This window comes from Musca autumnalis, unplaced genomic scaffold (assembly GCF_047663935.1).
Source record: "Musca autumnalis isolate F117 unplaced genomic scaffold, ASM4766393v1 scaffold_1, whole genome shotgun sequence".
In the NCBI taxonomy this organism is placed as follows: domain Eukaryota; kingdom Metazoa; phylum Arthropoda; class Insecta; order Diptera; family Muscidae; genus Musca; species Musca autumnalis.
Genome location: NW_027411644.1, coordinates 267,178,750 through 267,199,822, shown reverse-complemented (window position 1 = coordinate 267,199,822; position 21,073 = coordinate 267,178,750). Strand labels below are relative to the sequence as shown.

At 34.7% G+C, this 21,073-nt stretch overlaps 1 protein-coding gene across 2 annotated transcripts; it reads left to right on the top strand.

Annotated features, from left to right (window-relative positions):
* The first annotated feature begins 943 nt into the window (after positions 1–943).
* Positions 944–20,681, top strand: LOC141389521 (golgin subfamily A member 7). Of its 2 annotated transcripts, none has more exons than XM_073961130.1 (4): positions 944–1,115; positions 1,303–1,510; positions 19,321–19,473; positions 19,536–20,681. In XM_073961130.1, the coding sequence occupies exons 2-4, from the start codon at positions 1,376–1,378 to the stop codon at positions 19,674–19,676; spliced, it is 429 nt and encodes a 142-aa protein (XP_073817231.1). In that variant the 5' UTR covers positions 944–1,115; positions 1,303–1,375; the 3' UTR covers positions 19,677–20,681. The 2 variants fall into 2 exon arrangements, with proteins under 2 accessions (XP_073817231.1, XP_073817232.1); XM_073961131.1 differs by having other exon boundaries at positions 950–1,216.
* The last annotated feature ends 392 nt before the right edge of the window (positions 20,682–21,073 follow it).

Below are 21,073 nucleotides of genomic sequence, written 5' to 3'. Positions count from 1 at the left end.
AATGAAGAACAGAGAGTTAACAGATAACTTTTTGTAACAATTTCTACAAATTGTTGCTAACTTTTGAGTAACCAAGCAGACCTATTATTTCCATATATTTGTCATTAGGTGTGTTCGTTTACTCAATAATTTGTACAAATCCAGTAACTTCTTGCAAACGACTAAAGGCGTCGACACATAAGAAGCATGGCATTCTTGCTTAGTCCCGGTCCACACTATCGTGAATTTCATTAAAAAATTTCATGAAATTAGGTGTTCTTAAATCGAATTCCCCACTACAGCAATTTTATGATTTTACTCTACTATGGACGTCGATCTAGAGACGCATAATTTCATATCAAAATTTCAATGAAATTACTGTAGTGTGGCCCGGGACTTAAAGCGGGGTACAAACGATCAGTTTTGACTGTCGATTTTTCGGAAATATCGATAAATTTTAAACTGTCCAGCAACCACAAAATATTTTGTGGCTACCTGATGACTGACAAAAATGAACGGCCACTCTGGCAAGCAACCGATTATTTGAGCTAAACTGACAGTCAAATCTGATCGTGTCTACAAATAAATCATGTCTACAAATAAAAAGTATGAAGATACAAACTATAGTTGTGTTCCTTTACCAGTTACCAGTTTTTACCACTTTTTAACCGCAATGTGTTCCCTTACTTAAAAAAGCATACAATTTATATGATAGCAGCTCACCACTTTTACCATTTTTGCCACTGTTACCATTTTTCAAAGTAAAGGAACAGACCATATGGTGGTATAAAGTATGTATACAATGTCGTATGAACGGGTTAATTTGTATTCATAATTGTGAGAGCGAACAACGTAATTAAAGTAATAGTATGAACATGGCATTACTCGCATTAAAGGCAAAATCGAGTTGCCAACCACTTCGATTATTCGCGTTCAATTTGTGTCACTATCGATTATCAGGGTGTAATCGATTAAGTTTATCATCCCTAGTGAAGAGACATCAAAGGAAAAAAAATTGCTAAATCTTGGAGAAAAAATATAAAATTTATGCATTAAATTTCACACCAAAGAAATATATAATAGTTGAGAAACGTAGCTGTGTTGAAGTTCCGACCGTGTAAAGTACTAAAAGCAAGGTAGAGTTAATGCGTCAGCCTTCGGAGAAATAGTGTTTTCTCGAAATCAATCAACCACCAACACCCTAAATTAGTGAAGAACAAGAAAACCAAAATAGATTGTAAAGATTTTTGTTTATCTACTTCTCGTTGTGTGAGTGTGTGTGTACGGGATAATCACTTTTAATTTGGTTTTTCTAAATTTCAGTACTTAAATCACTTAAATCGTTGAACATTTGCAACTGGTCTGGTCGGTAATTCATTCAACAAACCAACCAAAAATGTCTCAAACTGGAACTGTGGGCACACCATCAGCCTTACAAAATGGTTTCAATAAAGTCTTCATCCAGCGTGACTATAGCGAGGGAACAGCTGTAAAGTTTCATACCAGATTGCCACCAGAATTGGAAGGATTGGTAAGTATTGGAATAACGAAATCATTGGCAAGTGAACAAAAATGACCTTAAAACCAGGTGTTAATGGCAGTTGTCCTTAATGTACTGCAGGTTATTTTTAATGTTTATACATAATCATACGTGTTGGTTTTAAAAATGTGATTTGTTATTGTAACATTATATGATATGTTTGTAAGTTCGTTTTTCTGCTTATTTTGACTTTGGATTTATCTCGAGTTCAAGGAATATGGCTGCTTCGATGGGTTGTAGCCACAAAACTACTGGAGTTAGTTGAGTAGATTTGGCAGGGCAGTTGAAGAGGTGCTTATGCGGGCGTGTGGTGTATTCTGGGCATAAAATGAGCTGGCCAACTAAGCTCGGATCGAAATTAAATTGTTCTTCCCGAGATATGGGCCTTTGAAGTTCCAAAAATTCCTTTGTTATGTCTGTGAAAATAAATTCGTAAACAACTCCAGCGTCTCTGCCCATTTTGATTTAGACGCTTACCAACACTGAAAATATTTTTATGGTAAAAAACAAGAATTTAGGTATAAAATCACATTAATTTATAATAAAAATTAAACAAATTTAATGCAAAAATGTTTAATTAATAATATTGCATAAAATATGCCAACATTTTATTAATATTTAAGCAGATATTTGAGTGTGAATTATTATTCCGCCTCAAGTATCCCACGTGCCATATATCAACATACACCATACGATAGGTAATAAAAATACCTATCCGACAGTACCCGATATATATCCCAAAACGTTTTGGTTCACGAGATATCAGCCAATTATATATATCTGCCGAAGGGCCCATATAGTTAATGGCCTGTTTCTCAGGAACGGCTCCGCGTGCCATATAGCGACATATACCATACGATAGGTAATCAAAATACCTATCCGACTGTACCCATTATATTTCCCGAAACGTTTTGGGACCCGAGATATCGGCTATTTTATATATACCGAGGGCCCGTTCGGTAAATGGCCTATTTCTCCGGAACGGTTCCACGTGCCATATAGCAACATATACCATACGGTAGGTAATAAAAATACCTATCCGACAGTACCCGATATATATCCCAAAACGTTTTGGAACCCGATATATCGGCCATTTTATATATATGCCTAAGGGCCCCATATAGTCAATGGCCTGTTTCTCAGGATCGGCTCCGCGTGCCATATAGCGACATATACCATACGATAGGTAATAAAAATACCTATCCGACAGTACCCGATATATATCCCAAAACGTTTTGGAACCCGATATATCGGCCATTTTATATATATGCCTAAGGGCCCCATATAGTCAATGACCTGTTTCTCAGGAACGGCTCCGCGTGCCATATAGCGACACACACCATACGATAGGTAATCAAAATACCTATCCGACAGTACCTGATATATATCCCAAAACGTTTTGGAACCCGATATATCGACTATTTTATATATACCGAGGGCCCGTTTGGTAAATGGCCTATTTCTCCGGAACGGTTCCACGTGCCATATAGCAACATATACCATACGGTAGGTAATAAAAATACCTATCCGACAGTATCCGATATATATCCCAAAACGTTTTGGAACCCGATATATCGGTCATTTTATATATATGCCTAAAGGCCCCATATAGTCAATGGCCTGTTTCTCAGGAACGGCTCCGCGTGCCATATAGCGACATATACCATACGATAGGTAATAAAAATACCTATCCAACAGTACCCGATATATATCCCAAAATGTTTTGGAACCCGATATATCGGCCATTTTATAAAATCACTTTGATATATTCCAAAGGGACCTTCATGAGTCATGAGTCGTCTATTTCAGCATAATGATAACATGCCTTAGTCCACTGCAATATTACAATATTATATGAAAGAAATAATATATAAATTACTTTGCATTTTTCATATCTTTATTTGTAAATATATTGAATATTTTTCATACACATACATTCAAATTATATTATCTCACAAATTGCATGAAACAATAACTCACTAATTTCATTTATTTAACAGGTTATTGTGTGGGTGGTGATACTCTCATGCAATGTCATATCTGGAATTTCAAATACTATCTTGGTGTTTTGGTTTTACACCATTTTTGGTGGCGTTTAAACGACCAGTGGCTTTAAGTGCGTTAAACTTTTATCGCATATTTAAAATTTTCAAAAAAAGTCGAAAAATACAAAAAAGTCGATTTTTTTGAATAGATTGGTCTTAGGACAATTGCGTGAAAATGCATAGGTCAAATGAAGCTTTATAAGCGTGAAATAACAGATAACAGACAATACTACAACAAAATGCAAAAAAAAAAAAAAAACCCACAAAAATATACGAAAAACAGAGTTTTACTTCAATTTTGCAACCATTTTTTGTGGCGTTTAAGCGACCAGTGGTTTTATCCGGGTATGTATGTTAAGGGCTCGGCACATACGGCCCGTACTGTTTTCTTGAGAAAAAAGAAAAGTGCCTAAATACGTCAGGGTGGGACGAACAGCATACGAATACGAATGTGGCTCGAATAAAAAGTGAATTTATATAATTAACAATATTTAATAAATTAACAAAATTTAAGAAGAACAAGAAAAATTACGGTAGCATAAAATTAATAAGGACAAAAATTATCCTCCACAACACATAGTGAGACATACTCAAAGAGTGAGACATTTCAATATTGTTTACTTTTATGAGATAATAATCCATGTTTTTATAAACTTTCAGGGTTATTGAAATGAAGTCCATATTTACATTAGGCGTGAGGGAGGGTGTTGAGAGGCAAAGGGTTACTATATTCCTCACCCTGACAGTTGCCGCAAGGAAATTTGCCTAATGTAAATATGGACAAAAAGTTAAGTTTTAGTTTAGTTTTTGGACGAAATTGCGGACTAAACAATGGGATCATTATGTATCGTTTTTAAATGAAAAGAGAAATTTCCCAATTTCGAATTGAACACGTGCGATATGCAAAATAAAATGTGCTGGTGAGGTGTGCTAATTATTGGCGGGTACTATATTATAGTTGAAATCTTAATCTTTCAAGAAAAATTTTCAGTAATTTACCTGAAAGTTGGTGTACCACTAACAATTTGTGAGTTTATTGTTATTTTTTTCTTATGCTTGGTTTACATTTACAAAATCCACTAGATTTCAACTGTCAAATCCATAGGTTAAACGTGAAATGAAATCCAATGGATTTCAGATGAGATTTCATTTGACGTTTGAGCTATGGAATTGACAGTTGAAATCGAGTGGATTTCGTAAATGTAAATTTTGCATTACTGTCAGTTGCATTTGTAATCAAGGCATTATTCAAGTTAAAGCGCAAACACATAAAACTTTTGAGTAAATGTTTGTGTAATCTCTGGTAAAAGAATAAAGAAGAATTCAATCTGTTATTATTCTACCAGAAAAGACACAAACATTTACTCAAACGTTTAATATATTTTCGGCTTTAGTTCTCCATGTCGACTTTAATGTGATTTAAAAATGTATCTACAATTATATCTCCAGGACTCTGAAAACAAATTATTTATGCAAGTTCTGGAAAATACCAAACATTTTTGTGAAGAAAATGGTCTCATGGATTGTTTCGAGGAAATTATTAAGAATTTTAAATATGACACTAATGTATCAATCCCAGAAGGAGATTCTGCAGACCCCGCAAAGGATAATGAATCCGGCCAAGAGAAACCGACATCAGTACCTTGTTATAAACAAGTAAGAGTAAATATTATTAGTATCTCCAGTCAACTTCGATGTGATCTAAAAATATATATATATATATATTTTTATATCTCTAGCACTCTGAGAAAACAATTTTTTACCAAGATTTCGGTAATACAAAAACATGTTGCGAAGGTACAGACTTAATTGTGTGTTCTGAGGAAAATGTACAAAATTTTGAATTCAATACCAATGTACCAATCTCACAAAGACTTTCTGAAGAGCTCGAAAAGAATAACGACATTGACAAAGAGAAACAGACAACAGAACAGTACAGCAGACAAGTAATAGTAAATATTATTAGGTTTTCCAGTAAACTTCGATGTGATCCAAAAATATATATTTTTATATCTCTAGGACTCTGACAAAACAATTTTTAACCAAGATTTCGGAAATACAAGGTCATGTTGCGAACGTACAGACTTAATTGTGTGTTCTGAGGAAACTGTACAGAATTTTGAACCAGATACCAATTTACCATTTTCACAAGGAGATTCTGAAGAGCTCGTAAAGAATAATGACAACGACAAAGAGAAACCAACATCAGAACCTTACTGTAAACAAGTAATAAATATTAGTTTTCAACTCAACTTCAGTTTAATCTAAAAATATATATTTTTATGTCTCTAGGACTCTAACAAAACAATTTTAAACCAAGATTTCGGAAATACAAAAACATGTTGCAAAGGTGCAGACTTAATTGTGTGTTCTGAGGAAACTGTACAGAATTTTGAATCCGATACCAACTTACCTATTTCACAGGGAGATTCTGAGGAACTCGAAATGAATGATGACACAATCGTCAAAGAAAAACCTGTACTAGTAACTGACAATGAACAAGATATTGCAAATATGTCAACAATAGCTCTTACAAATATTGAAGTGGAAGAATTGTGTACTAATATAAGCTCAAAAAATGGTGAGGCATTAGACATTATTTCAAAAAGTTATGATGATAAACTAAATCAAAGTGATACAATACCTTTTGAGGACGTTGTGCATATGGTGCTCAACGAAAGTTCGGAAAATTTTCCAATTTCTATTGTAGACGAAATCCAAAAATCGCCTGATAGCAACTGTCGAGAAGAAATTTCTGAATCTTCTTTTCAGTATAGTGAAAACAATTTGTCGTCTATAGATAACGACACAAACTATACATTATCTATTTGCACATCAATGGACATGATACATGAAAATACCCCTACTGCGGATATAGAAAATTCTACGACATTTGAAAACAATATTGGTGTTAATTCTACAAAGATTATAGATATTACGCCTAATACTAATCCGCTAGAAGAGGAATACATATTTCTCAAAAATAGAATTAGAATTGATCCAAATCCAAATGTTGCAGTAGTCATTTCCGATGAAACCAGGGTGTCCTTCGATGACAAATGTGAATATAGGCAAAATATAGCCTTTTCTAGTCGCGAAGAATTGTTTCTAAAAGATCTGTGCAGGGTTAAAAAAAAAATTGCCGTTAAATTTGTTGAAGGTCTAGTCCGTCTGAAACACAAGACCATAAACAATGTATGTTTACTAAATTATTACGGTCAACGGCTCAACAATACGGGTGTGTTTTGTCTGTATGCAAAATGCAAATACTATAAAAATGGCTGCGGAAAGTACAAATTCGAAGTAGACATGACAGAGCGCAAGCATATACGCTACTACTCCTCACAATCAGTTGTTGTACATCCAACAATCAAAAGTTTCAAAAATCATCAGTTACGTGGTGCGGACAGAGTAGTATCAAGGAACGAGATAATCCCCATGAGGCCCACAAATCATAGAGACATGAAACAATATCAACAATCGCAACCCCTAAAAATGGTAGGCAATAATCAAAATTTGTTGTCAAAAGATGCAACCCGAAAGTTAAAAGCTGAGGCGAGGAGACGTAACGATCGTGACAAAGACCCCTTTCTGGATATTATTAAAATGCAAAACGACAAAAATTGGGGACTTTATATTCAATATGTGTCGATGCAAGATATTTACTTGTTTAGCAAGGAACAATTACAAATTACAACGAATACAAAGCTAAGAAAATTGAGTAGAAATACAATATTTTTTGACGCCACTGGCAGTATATTGCGCAAATTGGATCCCAAATCAAAACGCATTTTTTTGTACAGTCTTGTTATGCATATAGCAGAAAGCAGGGACATTTCTGGACTGGTAGTTCCCGTGGCCGAAGGCTTCCTTAACAGCCATTATACGTCCGACATTTCTAGATTTCTTCTATATGTCGAAACATATTGCCGTAAAAATGGTATGCAGTGGCCAATCACAAAACGAGTCTGTACCGACTGGAGTTGGGCATGTATAAATGCTGTTTTGTTCTCTTTTAATAAGATGTTTAACATTTGTACAATTGATGCATACTTGCATCAATGTTATTTAAATTGTTCCAAAAATATAACACCTTCATATGTAATATTGCAACTATGTTGTGGACATCTTATGAAAAACATTGTAAAAGACCTACGGCAATTCAAATTTGACGAAAAAGTATTTCAATTGCTTAAATGGCAGTTTTATGTTGCAATAAATATAAGCTACATCGACAAATTTTATGCTTGGCTTCAGCATATGTTCGTTATTTTATTAAATCCAAACAACACAAATGATGTCATCAGCTCACTGAAAGCCCTTCAGGCTTCCGAAATAGGGGAAATAAATTATACGGACAATGATTTTCAACAAATAAGGCCTAAAACAAGAGAACAATTTCGACCGACATACAAAAAAAGCCCTTTTTATGTTCGAGGATTGCAAATGTTTTGTGATGTAAAAAAACACATACAAACAAAGGGCAATCCTAATTGTTATTATTGTGAAGAATTTGCAAACTTAATACTAAGGAAATATGTTCCTTATACTCCTTTATGGACGAATTTGATGGGTCGTTTCATTGATAAGGAGAATACCAGTATAGCTAATAGTCCCGCAGAAAGCTATTTTAATATTACGAAAAATTCGACGGTTGCAGGACTACGAAACATGAGACCATCAGAATATGTCCGAAAGGCTTATGTTCATCAAGTGGCAACTGTTAGGGATATAGAGGATAAATTCCTAAATAAAATTATAAATACAAAAAGAAAACAAAAAACACTTAAAAATAAAACCAAAAAAATTAAAATAGGCAAGCGTCATATTCAAACAAAGAAACGTAAATGCATCATAAAGAAAAATAAAAAAAAAATCGACACAAAAGATAGCGATAATGTGTTATCAAAATCTTTAAAACGTAAGTCCACAACAGAACTAGCAATAGAAGAGGATGAGGACATGTGGGCCCATACCCCCAAAAAACTTAAACGGGAAAGAACCAGCAAATACGCTGCGTGCCAAAAATTTCTGAAAAAATTTGATATGTTTCCAAGGGAGTTAACAACCAATCGGGCATATATATTATTACAATATTCCAATTTATATCATAGGTTAAATATATCATTACCATACATACCACACATTGGCCTAATAGAATACAACAGCCTTAATAATAGGCAACAGTTATACAATACAGTCGTAGATATTTATTTTAATATATTAATATTCCAAGACCCACATAGAATGTCGTTTGCCACAACGAGTGAAAATGGAAACCATCTATTTTACGAATCTGGGTATGATGCGAATCTTCCGATAGACAAATACGAGCAAATATTTATACCTATTATTCACGAAAGGCATTACACTCTAGTTTATCTTAGAACAAAAGCAAAAGAGTTTTATTATTTTGATCCTATGGACAAATTAAAAACTAATGGAAGAGATGCACAAAGAATATTCCGCAAATTTAAAAGTATAATTAAAGACGAAAGCTGGACTCTCAATTACATGGAAAGAGACCGTCAAACAGATAGCTTCAATTGCGGTGTATTCATAACCCAATATGCCGATGCACTAATACATGGAAGAGAGCTAATAAATATGTCGACACAAAAAAATTATAGGGAGCATATGAAATCCGTTCTAGTTAAATATAGTGATGACATGGAACTCGTATGTCTCCACTGTGGAGATAAAACCGAACTTTCCTTGAACATATGCAGTAATTGTAATCGTCCGGTTTGTAATGACTGCATAACATATGGTTATGAATCGAATGCCTCACCATTTCTATGTGCAATATGTTTAGAACATAATAAAAGATAAAAGCTGATGCTAACACTTCAATATTTTTCCCATTTGCTGCTCAGTAGAGCTCTTGTAACCTCCTTATTTCAAGAGATGTTTTTTATATGTGTATATATGTATATAGTTCTCAACAAACCAAGGCATATTGAACAGGTAGTGGCATCGACATATTTGGAATATGCTATATCAAAATTTTCCTTTATGATGTTGGAAAAATAGAACTATAATAATTTTAAAATAAAGGGATTGGACGCTTCATATTCGAACAGATAGAATGATACTACTAGCTATTTAATTTGCCTTGCTGCAGACATAAACGAACCCAATTATGTTTGAAAACAAATGAATTAAAACATATATTTTCACTTATTTATCTTATTATTTATTTATCTGAATTTATTCATATATGTTTTGCTTCTTTAATTTCCTAGTCCAGTAAATTGTTAAAATAACTATGTTAATACTAAATATAAAAAATACCTTAAATGCAGCAAAAGAGGGATGCTAAACTCTCCAAAATAATAATTCATGTTAGATTTAAGAATGTAAACGAACAGTCTATTAAATAGTACTATAAGCCAACTTCATGCAATATATCTCTCAAAACCCGAATTTAATATATAAATATATATTAGTTATTATTTTGTTAAATCCTTTATAAGTATAGGTAAAATGAAAAAGTACAAACTATTTGCATTTTTGTATTTACTTAATAAATCAACCTATTTATGCTGAAAATTGAAATAAGTGTACATCATTTTCTTTATATCATTTATAAGGATTTCTTTTCTGATAAAGGGAAATGTGCCCTAGCCATCAATGTTGTATGAGCTGTCACTTATTTTATCCATACGACTTCTCTACATATTATTTAATACATTATTTCAATTAAATAAGACATCTTTAATGTTAAAAGTTACATATGGTTTACCACATCATTTTGATAGATGCAATTTTTCATAGGAGTCACATCATGTGTACAACATTTAGAGATCGTAAATTTGACATGTCATACGACACTGATGGCTAGTGTAAACACCCCTTTACTGAAACGTTGGATAAGTTTTTCCCTTTATACTGGCTTTACATTCGGCATCGTCTCGTGATTTCCCGCCGAATCAAACAAAATTTACCATGGAAAGCATCATATTAAAATGAAATCATCTCAATTCGTGATTTCATATACAACCCCGTTTTTCCTTTACACGATATTTTTACATATGGGTTATCACCTTTTTATATACAAAATTTATATGCAAAATGGCAATACATATGTAATAAAACATATCTTGTAATGTACCAATAAGCAATGGAATTGGCAGTTCAAATCGAGTGGATTTTGTAAATGTAAACCTAGCATAATTCTTCTATTTTACTTTTGTTAGTCCCAATTTACATTAGGCGAGTTTACTTTCGTATTTGACATTATTTTCATTGTTTTGAAAACAAAACTTGTCGGAACAGAATTGCCTTTTATAAACGCGAGAGGCAAGTTTAAAAGGGAACGAGAAAAATTGCCGCAAGTAAACTCGCCTAATGTAAACTGGGACTAATAGTTGAAAGTCGTACGCAAACGCTACGCAATTCATTGAGTAGACGACCTTGTAACACAAAGAAACATCCCTTACACGAAACAACTGATCAAAACAAAGGAATCAAAGAATACTGAAATAAAGATTTTATAAAGATGTCCAAATTTCTGCTTCTTTTTACATCCCTTACAAAACGAAACAACTGATCAAAACAAAGGAATCAAAGAATACTGAAGTAAAGATTTTATAAAGATGTCCAAACTTCTGCTTCTTGTATACCGGCTTCAAGCGGAAATTTAAGACTTTACTCCTATACTGCTAAATTGTAAGAAGTTTTTCTTATAAGTAGCCGGCTTTCGGCCTGGAATTGCCTTTTGTCCTCTAATTTAAGGCTTTCTTCTATAAACAGATGCAGACTTCGGCTACGCGGACTTTATTATTCCATAATGTGGACGGAGACTGAAATCAATACCTATAATTTAATGTCGATTTCTTTAATTGTCCACATTCTGCCAGTTAGAGACATCATTTGTTCTGATATGACTTCTTTGGAGTCCCAAGCAATGTACCTGATCATATGTTTTCCACTGCTACTCATTTTGGCGAATTTGTATTTTCATAATGGAGTGCATTATCTCGTTGAACCAGCTATGGACAACGACACACTTCCGTACATAAAAAATGACTGTAGGTGTGCGCATTCGTGCGGTTGAGGCTTTTGTTGGGAACAAATTTTCTTTACCGACAGTTCGCAAAATTTTTTTCATAAATCTTTCTTTTAATAGCCGACCTTCGGCCGGGGATTTAAGACTTTCTCCTATGGACAGGAGACAATCTCGGGAACGGGAACATTTTCTTTTAAATTAAAAGTAGCAAGCCTTTCAACAAGGGAATTTTCGGAACTTCAGAGTCCCATATCTCGGGAGATATAGATTTCCCCAGTCTTGGAATCAGCATAAAAAGCACTATAGGTGATAATATGTAGTTTCATATTTTTTCGAATACTGTCGGTAAAGGAAAGATATGGCTTTTGTTGCTGTTCAACACAACACAGGCACTGGTTTAGTCTTTATATATAAGGCTGCACATAGCTGGACGCATAAAACTTCTATTTTGGAGTTTGGTGGTAATTCGAACGAATTGGCCCCAAATTGTCTTACAGAAACAAACCATTATATGTGTCAATTAGACATCTTAATTAACATAGACGTAATGGCTTACTTTCGTATCGTTAGATGCTTGGCAAATGTCTGAAGTTTTGTGTTTCATACGTCACAATTGCACAATCGCAAATAAAAAGCAAACATGTATAATTTTTATTTCTGATGTTTTTTTTTTTTTGCATTTTCGAGGAACAATGCACGAGTGTGCAATTGAAATATTTTGACGAAGTTTAAAAACTACAAAGAATCTAACGACACGGAAGTCCGCCTATAACCCATTATCCAAGTTATTTAAATAACAGTTCTGGTTAAAGTTTTTTTGTAATATCTTTTATTTTATAACAAAAATGCTAGATATGCGAACAGCCAAAAATGTACATACATACATATATATTTACACCGAACATTATTATATAATGATCAAAAACAAAATTATAACATAGGAAACGTAATACTTTTATATGGACATGTTAAATGACAATTGGCATCAAATAAATGAGTATAGGAATGGATACAAAATCATGATACCAATGCTTTGTTTTCAGGTTCTTGAACAGAGCAATGTATGTACATGCAAGTCAACATAGATTCTTTTATAAAAATAAATAAATGACAACAAAACATTTTATATTTATTTAAACATTATACAACTGTGAAAATTCGATACATTTGTAATAATTATTACAAATTATAAGCTTTTATTAAACATTTTACTCTACACATAAAGCGATACGTTCTAAACTTCATACCTTTTTTATGAGGCAATCAATAAAACAGATTAGAAATATACATATACATATATATTTTTTTTAATTTTGAACATTCTAATAAATTCTGACAATTTTGTTAAAAAACCAACTGATTAGTCACTTAAACCATGTTTTTTGACACCATGATTTCGATATAATAGTACATTTACATTTACGAAATCGAGTAGATGAAAACTCATCTCAAATACATTTCATTTCAATAGTATTGACAGTTGAATTGTAGTAAATTTCGTAAATATAGACGTACTCTAAGTGTTTTATTTTTTGTTTTGATTGCAATTCTCAAAAGATATTACATAAAACAAATAAAATGCATTAAACAATTACTAGAAAAATGTGTTTAAGAATAGACACATAATGAACATAATTAGGTACATGCATTGATTTTTAAATACATACATTGGTTAATACATACATTGATTTTTTTTAATACAAATATTGCCATATAAACAAGCCATAATTTTCATAAGTGATATTTAAAGAAAGAAATAAGTGTAAAACCAAAACACCAAGATAGTATTTGAAATTCCAGATATGACATTGCATGAGAGTATCACCACCCACACAATAACCTGTTAAATAAATGAAATTAGTGAGTTATTGTTTCATGCAATTTGTGAGATAATATAATTTGAATGTATGTGTATGAAAAATATTCAATATATTTACAAATAAAGATATGAAAAATGCAAAGTAATTTATATATTATTTCTTTCATATAATATTGTAATATTGCAGTGGACTAAGGCATGTTATCATTATGCTGAAATAGACGACTCATGACTCATGAAGGTCCCTTTGGAATATATCAAAGTGATTTTATAAAATGGCCGATATATCGGGTTCCAAAACATTTTGGGATATATATCGGGTACTGTTGGATAGGTATTTTTATTACCTATCGTATGGTATATGTCGCTATATGGCACGCGGAGCCGTTCCTGAGAAACAGGCCATTGACTATATGGGGCCTTTAGGCATATATATAAAATGACCGATATATCGGGTTCCAAAACGTTTTGGGATATATATCGGATACTGTCGGATAGGTATTTTTATTACCTACCGTATGGTATATGTTGCTATATGGCACGTGGAACCGTTCCGGAGAAATAGGCCATTTACCAAACGGGCCCTCGGTATATATAAAATAGTCGATATATCGGGTTCCAAAACGTTTTGGGATATATATCAGGTACTGTCGGATAGGTATTTTGATTACCTATCGTATGGTGTGTGTCGCTATATGGCACGCGGAGCCGTTCCTGAGAAACAGGTCATTGACTATATGGGGCCCTTAGGCATATATATAAAATGGCCGATATATCGGGTTCCAAAACGTTTTGGGATATATATCGGGTACTGTCGGATAGGTATTTTTATTACCTATCGTATGGTATATGTCGCTATATGGCACGCGGAGCCGATCCTGAGAAACAGGCCATTGACTATATGGGGCCCTTAGGCATATATATAAAATGGCCGATATATCGGGTTCCAAAACGTTTTGGGATATATATCGGGTACTGTCGGATAGGTATTTTTATTACCTACCGTATGGTATATGTTGCTATATGGCACGTGGAACCGTTCCGGAGAAATAGGCCATTTACCGAACGGGCCCTCGGTATATATAAAATAGCCGATATCTCGGGTCCCAAAACGTTTCGGGAAATATAATGGGTACAGTCGGATAGGTATTTTGATTACCTATCGTATGGTATATGTCGCTATATGGCACGCGGAGCCGTTCCTGAGAAACAGGCCATTAACTATATGGGCCCTTCGGCAGATATATATAATTGGCTGATATCTCGTGAACCAAAACGTTTTGGGATATATATCGGGTACTGTCGGATAGGTATTTTTATTACCTATCGTATGGTGTATGTTGATATATGGCACGTGGGATACTTGAGGCGGAATAATAATTCACACTCAAATATCTGCTTAAATATTAATAAAATGTTGGCATATTTTATGCAATATTATTAATTAAACATTTTTGCATTAAATTTGTTTAATTTTTATTATAAATTAATGTGATTTTATACCTAAATTCTTGTTTTTTACCATAAAAATATTTTCAGTGTTGGTAAGCGTCTAAATCAAAATGGGCAGAGACGCTGGAGTTGTTTACGAATTTATTTTCACAGACATTCCTTTGTTAATTGTCAGCTAATAGGAGAAAAATTTTAAATTAAAAAAAAAAGTTGTTCCCGTGCCCTAGATTGGCTCCTGTCCATAGGAGAAAGTCTTCAATATCCGGCTCAAGGCCTGCTACTTAAAAAAATACAATTTAAAAAAAATTGTTGAGCATAGTGCGTCAACTCAACTTGTTCCGTATTCTGGGCAGATGTTTTGCACGGTGTCATCGATCCTTGCCCTGTATGAATTTAGATGTCTGCATCATCGCTTAGATCACATGCCTGGGTAGGGTGTTCCTATCCACCATCAATGTGATTTTGCCAAGTCAAGCTCTACGATCGTCGTTGTTCCATCACTCGGATTGCTCTGGTTGAGTCATCGAAAAATATGTGTAAAGATGGAATGTGTCGCTGTGTAACGGAGGTCCTATCTTCCTTCCTCTCAGTGTTGGAACGTGACTTAACCTTTGTCCACAATTCATTATTCCAGTTCCAACGTTGCAATTCTTCAGATGATTTAGCTATTTGTTCCGCTTGTACTCTGGGCTGACTGGGGTTGACTCGGCGGAGCTCATCACGCTCATTTACTATTCCCGCCGCCTCTGCTGGGAATTTTGTGTGTCCGAACATTATCCGCTTAGTTTAAATTCTGGTACGTTCCTTTGGTGCAATAAGATATTTTATCCGATCCCTTGTTTATTTACATTTCGTTGTTGTAACAGTGTTTTTATTTTATGTTTGTACTTTCATTTTATGCTAATTCTGGCTCTGTCTCCAGTTCTAGGAATGTGGCTGCTACAATGGGATGTAACCATAGATCTACTGGAGTTAGTTGAGTAGGTTTGGTAGGGCATATGGAAAGGTGCAGTGTGTCGTGTGGGCCTGTGCCGCATTCTGGGCAAATATTTTGCACGGTGTCATCGAGTCTTGCCCTTTATGAATTCAGACGGCTGCAGGATTCCGACCGTAGTTGAGCTAAAACTACTGCCGTTTGTCATGGGATGTTCTCCGAGGAACGCATTCAGACGATAGTTAGCAGCGGCTGCATCCATGTGAATGTTATTTAAACCTGCCTGACAGGCTTGTTGTTCTTGCTAAATCATCTAAATCATGAAGATCCCTTCTGACATGCATAGGTGGGGGGTCTTATCCACCATATAGTGATTAGGATGGATCTCACGGTAACACCCGAACAAGTACTGCAACGAAATCATGCCATTGTGTGGCTGTACTGTAACCAAGACCAAGATAAGTCCTGGGGTTTTCCATGTTAATGCCGATTAGCACCGTTCCTTCCATCATTCCATATTCCGTGCTATTAGCGACTTTTTCATCCCGTACTCCGTACTCTTAGTGGGTAGAAAATCGCTTGAGAAATGTTATCACTTTGGTAACTTTATCCAACGGGACCTTCTTATCAAAGTTTTTAGTCGATTACGCTTTAATATATCGTCTGCTACGCAAGAAAAGGTCGTAAGTCCACTTTTTTGGAAATCGCGATTTTTTATGGAATGATAGCACTATGCAACACTGAAAATGCAAACAACTTCTAGTATGCATTTTTGAAAGTACATATTTAGACTACAAAAACCCTATTAGGATTTTGTCCTGTCAGATCCAGTTCGGATTTAATGGACTCATCTAAACCGGGCTAAATCTACACTTTTTTGCATTTATAAGGAACGAATAGGAATTTGGCCTTGCTGTGGTATTTTGCATCATATCTTTTACAACACGTATTTCAAATACAGTTTACACCAACAATTTATTCTCACATTTCGGATTTCACCACATTATTGACATTTTTAGTAAATCGTCGTTGAAAAATGTACTGAAAACAACGGCATAGAGGCATTTTACAACAATGACATGTTCTGAAGATTTGTGTATGTGTATGTGCATTCCAGGGAATATTTTTCCAAAAGAAAATATTCAGAAAAAATGAACGGTTTTGGAGGTACGATGCGAAATGTATAAAAAAATGTGGAATTTTTGCATATATTTTGAAATTTGAGGCAATAAATGTAGTGTAGTAGTTTTTCGAGTTCATTATTTCTCCAGATATTTTATTCCTGTCCTTATCTACAAATTTGCTTCAGAGATCAGAAGAAGATTCGCATTGGTTTCAGAGATATAGCCCTGAATTTCTTTAAAAACTCAATATTTAACCATGTTTAGATGGGGCCATAAAATCCGAGCTGGATCTGACACAACAAAACCCAACTAGGGTTTCTTGTCGTTTGCGTCTGTACTTTCAAAAAATCCTCAGTTCGAATTGTTTGCACAAGATCACCTTAAAAATGTTGCACAGTGTAGTACAAGTCAAAACACGTCGTATTATATAAAGAATATGGTATTAGGTCGCGTTTTTTCTATATGTTTTGCCCCTGTCGGAAAAGGTCATAAGTCCACAAAATGTGAATATTTGGGTACGAAAAGGTCGTACTTAAAATTATATGTGGTGCTCTTTTAATACGTCCTTTGTGCTTTGCAAAATAAAAAGGTTGATGTTTCCGTTAATTATATAGGCATTTGAAAAGCAGTCCATCATAATCCCGAGCCGTATGATCATACATTTGTATGTAGGATGTATGTATTTGAATCATTAATTTTTTAAAAGTTTTAAAACTATTAGACCTGATCGACGATGTAAAAGTGACGGATTTGCGCGGTTTTAAATACATACTTGCCAAATTGAGATCAATGTTTTGAACTGAACTTTTCGGATCAGTTGTTGTTTTTGCAACAGTGGACAGATGTCTTGCACGGCGCGGTCGATTTATGCCCAATAAGAATTTAGGTGTCTGCAATATCCCGAGCGTAGTCGAGCCAAAACTACTCTGGTTTGTCGTGGCAGCTGACGCTCCTCAGCTGCGATAGATGGGGGATGTACTCCGAGGACTTTATCCACACTATATTTGCTTATGACCTTAGAAACTGCATCTGTGTGAATATTATTTAAACCTGCTTGATATGCCTGTTGATCTAGAGGTTCTCTCATATATTGTCGGACCTCCCTCTCTAGAGCATGAATATCATTCCTGATATGCCTGAATGTGTCGGGCCTAGCCAGCAGATGGTGATTGGGATGGTTGTCACGGTAACACCCAAGCAAGTACTGCAACGAAAAAATCTCATTATTTTGCTTTACAGGAAGAATATTTGTCTCCTCATGTAGATGGTCCACTGAAGACTTGAGGAGGCAGCCTGTTGCTGTTCTCAGGGCGGCATTCTGACAGGTTTGAATCTTTTTCCAATTCGTATCACATAATCCCGGGGACCAAACTGGCGCCGCATAGCTTACCACAGACCGACATATCGCATTGTATGTGGTCAACAAGGTTTCTTTTTCTTCACCCCAAGTGCTCCCGGCTAGGGACTTGAGGACCTTGTTCCTACTTTTCAGTTTGTCGCAGATAGCTGTGGCGTGCGCGCACGACTTGAACGTAGTGTCGAATGTGACCCCTAAAATTTGGGGGAGTTTGTGGTCGGAATTCTGCTACCGTCGACCACGACATTCAATTCTCCTCCAAACTGCGCTGTCTATGTGGTGAACAGAGTGGCTGTTGATTTTGTGGCGGAAATCTGCATATTCATCGAATGGAAAAGGTGGTAAGATCGGTTAAATAGTTGTTCAGTCTCTCACAGATGTCATCAGGATAGGTACCTGACGCCAGGATCGTGCAGTCATCCGCATACGTTACGATCTCGATGCCGTCTGGAGGGGCCGAAATACAGGAGAGGTAGAGGTTAAACAGTTCCGGAGATATCACCCCACCTTGGGAAACTCCCTGCTTCACTCTACGGGGTTTTGATTTCTTGTTCCTGAATTCCACGTACGACTAGCGTCCGCACATATAGTTGACTATCCAACGTTTCAAGCTTGGCTGGAGGGTTGCCTGCTCAATGTCCTCAAACAGCATAGAGTGCCTGACTGCATCAAAGGCTTTTGATAAGTCAAGCTCCACCATCACTGTTCTATCACACGGTCTCTGGTTGAGTCCTTGACAAATATATGTGGAGATGGTGTGCAGCGCTGTTGTCGTGCTGTGTTGCTTACGCAATCCATGCTGATGACCAGAAACTTGATAGCTATTCCTGATACTGGGAAGGACTAAGCCCTCAAGGGCCTTCTGATCAGTGATAGAGTTTACCTTAAAAAATTAATAATGGAATAACTGCATTGGAGTTGTAACCCAGTTAGAGTTGGTCTGATCGGCATGAAAACTCACCCAATGTAAATCGGGACTAACAATATATAATGTTGATTTACAATTTTCCCTTCCAGTGCCTATGATTTAAAAAATATATATTTATATTTGTTTTCCAGATCGAAAGACATGTATTTGAGGGTACCATAAATAAACTAAATGAATTTTTTGCCGAAGCTGAAAAAGGATCGTGCAGCACCTACTGTGAAGGTTGTATTGGTTGTATAACTGCCTATTTGGTATACATGTGTTCAGAGACACATTATGAAAAAGTAAGTACCTCTTCTATAATTAAAAATAAAACATTCAATTAACCACTGATTCTTCCTTACAGACCTTACGCAAAATTTCCAAATATATTGCTTCCCAAAATGAACGCTTCTATCATCCCAAAGGTTTGCAAATCATCGATCCTACCTATCGTGGTTTGCGAGTAATAGAAATTACAATATTAGATCGTCCTGGACGAACGTGACTTCCGCTTTCACACTCCACCGAAGAGTTTTTCATGTAACACTCATTCAATTATACACATTTACACACACATATTTGTACATTTTAAGGAACAAAAAGTAAAAAACCCTTGGATTTGCGTGTTTGAAACACACTTCTGGTAAATTAAATGGATGACAAGAAAAAAAGAAACGACATTTTGTGTAACAGCACTTAGCTTTAATGATGTGGTAAAAAATGGAGCTGAGAGAACCTTTTTTAAATACAAAAGAAAAACATATTACAGCATTTGAAAACTATTACAGAAATACAAAACTTGATACTTAAATTTCATCATAGTGACAAAGTCAATATGTAAGAAATCTGGAAAAAACAGACAACAAAGCGATGCCAAGTTTAACACCCCCTTTTGAAATCTTAATAAAAGAAAACATTTAAAAGAACAGAAATAAGTTTATAATTAGTTATAAGCTTATAGTTACAAACTAAAAATAAAACAATGAAAGAATCGTTTTTCAAATTCCAAAAGTAAAGTTTGATACATTTTACGACTTTAGGTCGATCCCCTTGTACCCACACACAATCATCGCCGGTATCTTGAAAGAAGTATATTTAAAACTATCAATGTCCGTTTTTAATTCTGTTCATCATTGTTAGAATTCGTTGTAACATCACTCATCATCATCGTCGTCATCATCAGTATCAACATCATTATTGCTTTTGTTATTCCATTTCCTTGCCCTCATTTCTCTGTAATTCTTCCAAAAATAATGGTTTTCCCTGTTTTTTAATTTATTTTATACATTTAACCATTTTTAAAACTATGTAGAATATAACTTGTAGAGAAAGAAAAGAACAACTTCTTAAGAAGAACAAACAGAAACATAAACAAACCAATAAAAAATATTCCTTACGAAACATTTCAGATAGTAAGCAATGTGTACTAAAACAACATAGAATCAAATAATAGCAAATTATAATTGTCTATTAAGTATTTATAAAATAAACAATAAAAATTATAAATTTAGTTTTGTTGTGAAGATTTTTTATTGAGGTTATATTCAAATTGAGTCGTTAAGACCGCTAGCCCATCACGGGCGTATCGGATTATTTATCTGCATGCTGCAAGAACGCAACCCCAGTGGGATCATCGCACAATGGTTCAAAAAACGATTTTTCCTGGTCGTCACCGATTGTTATGCCCTGTTTCACTAAAACGATTCGAATTAACAACTACGAAGCTACAAACAAAAACAAAAACACGCATTTTCAACGCTGGTAAAAAGCAAACATGTATCATTTTTATTTATGTTACATTTATTTGCATGTTCGAGGAACAATGTATGAGTATGCAACTGAAATATTTTGACAAAGTTTAAACAACACAAAGCAAATGACAATACGGAAGTCAGCCACAGT

Excerpts from the sequence above, each read along its gene's own strand:
- LOC141389521 (XM_073961130.1), top strand. The coding sequence starts at position 1,376 with ATGTCTCAAACTGGAACTGTGGGCACACCATCAGCCTTACAAAATGGT. Across the intron at positions 1,511-19,320 it reads CACCAGAATTGGAAGGATTG|ATCGAAAGACATGTATTTGA; the intron begins GTAAGTATTGGA and ends TTTGTTTTCCAG. Across the intron at positions 19,474-19,535 it reads CAGAGACACATTATGAAAAA|ACCTTACGCAAAATTTCCAA; the intron begins GTAAGTACCTCT and ends TCTTCCTTACAG.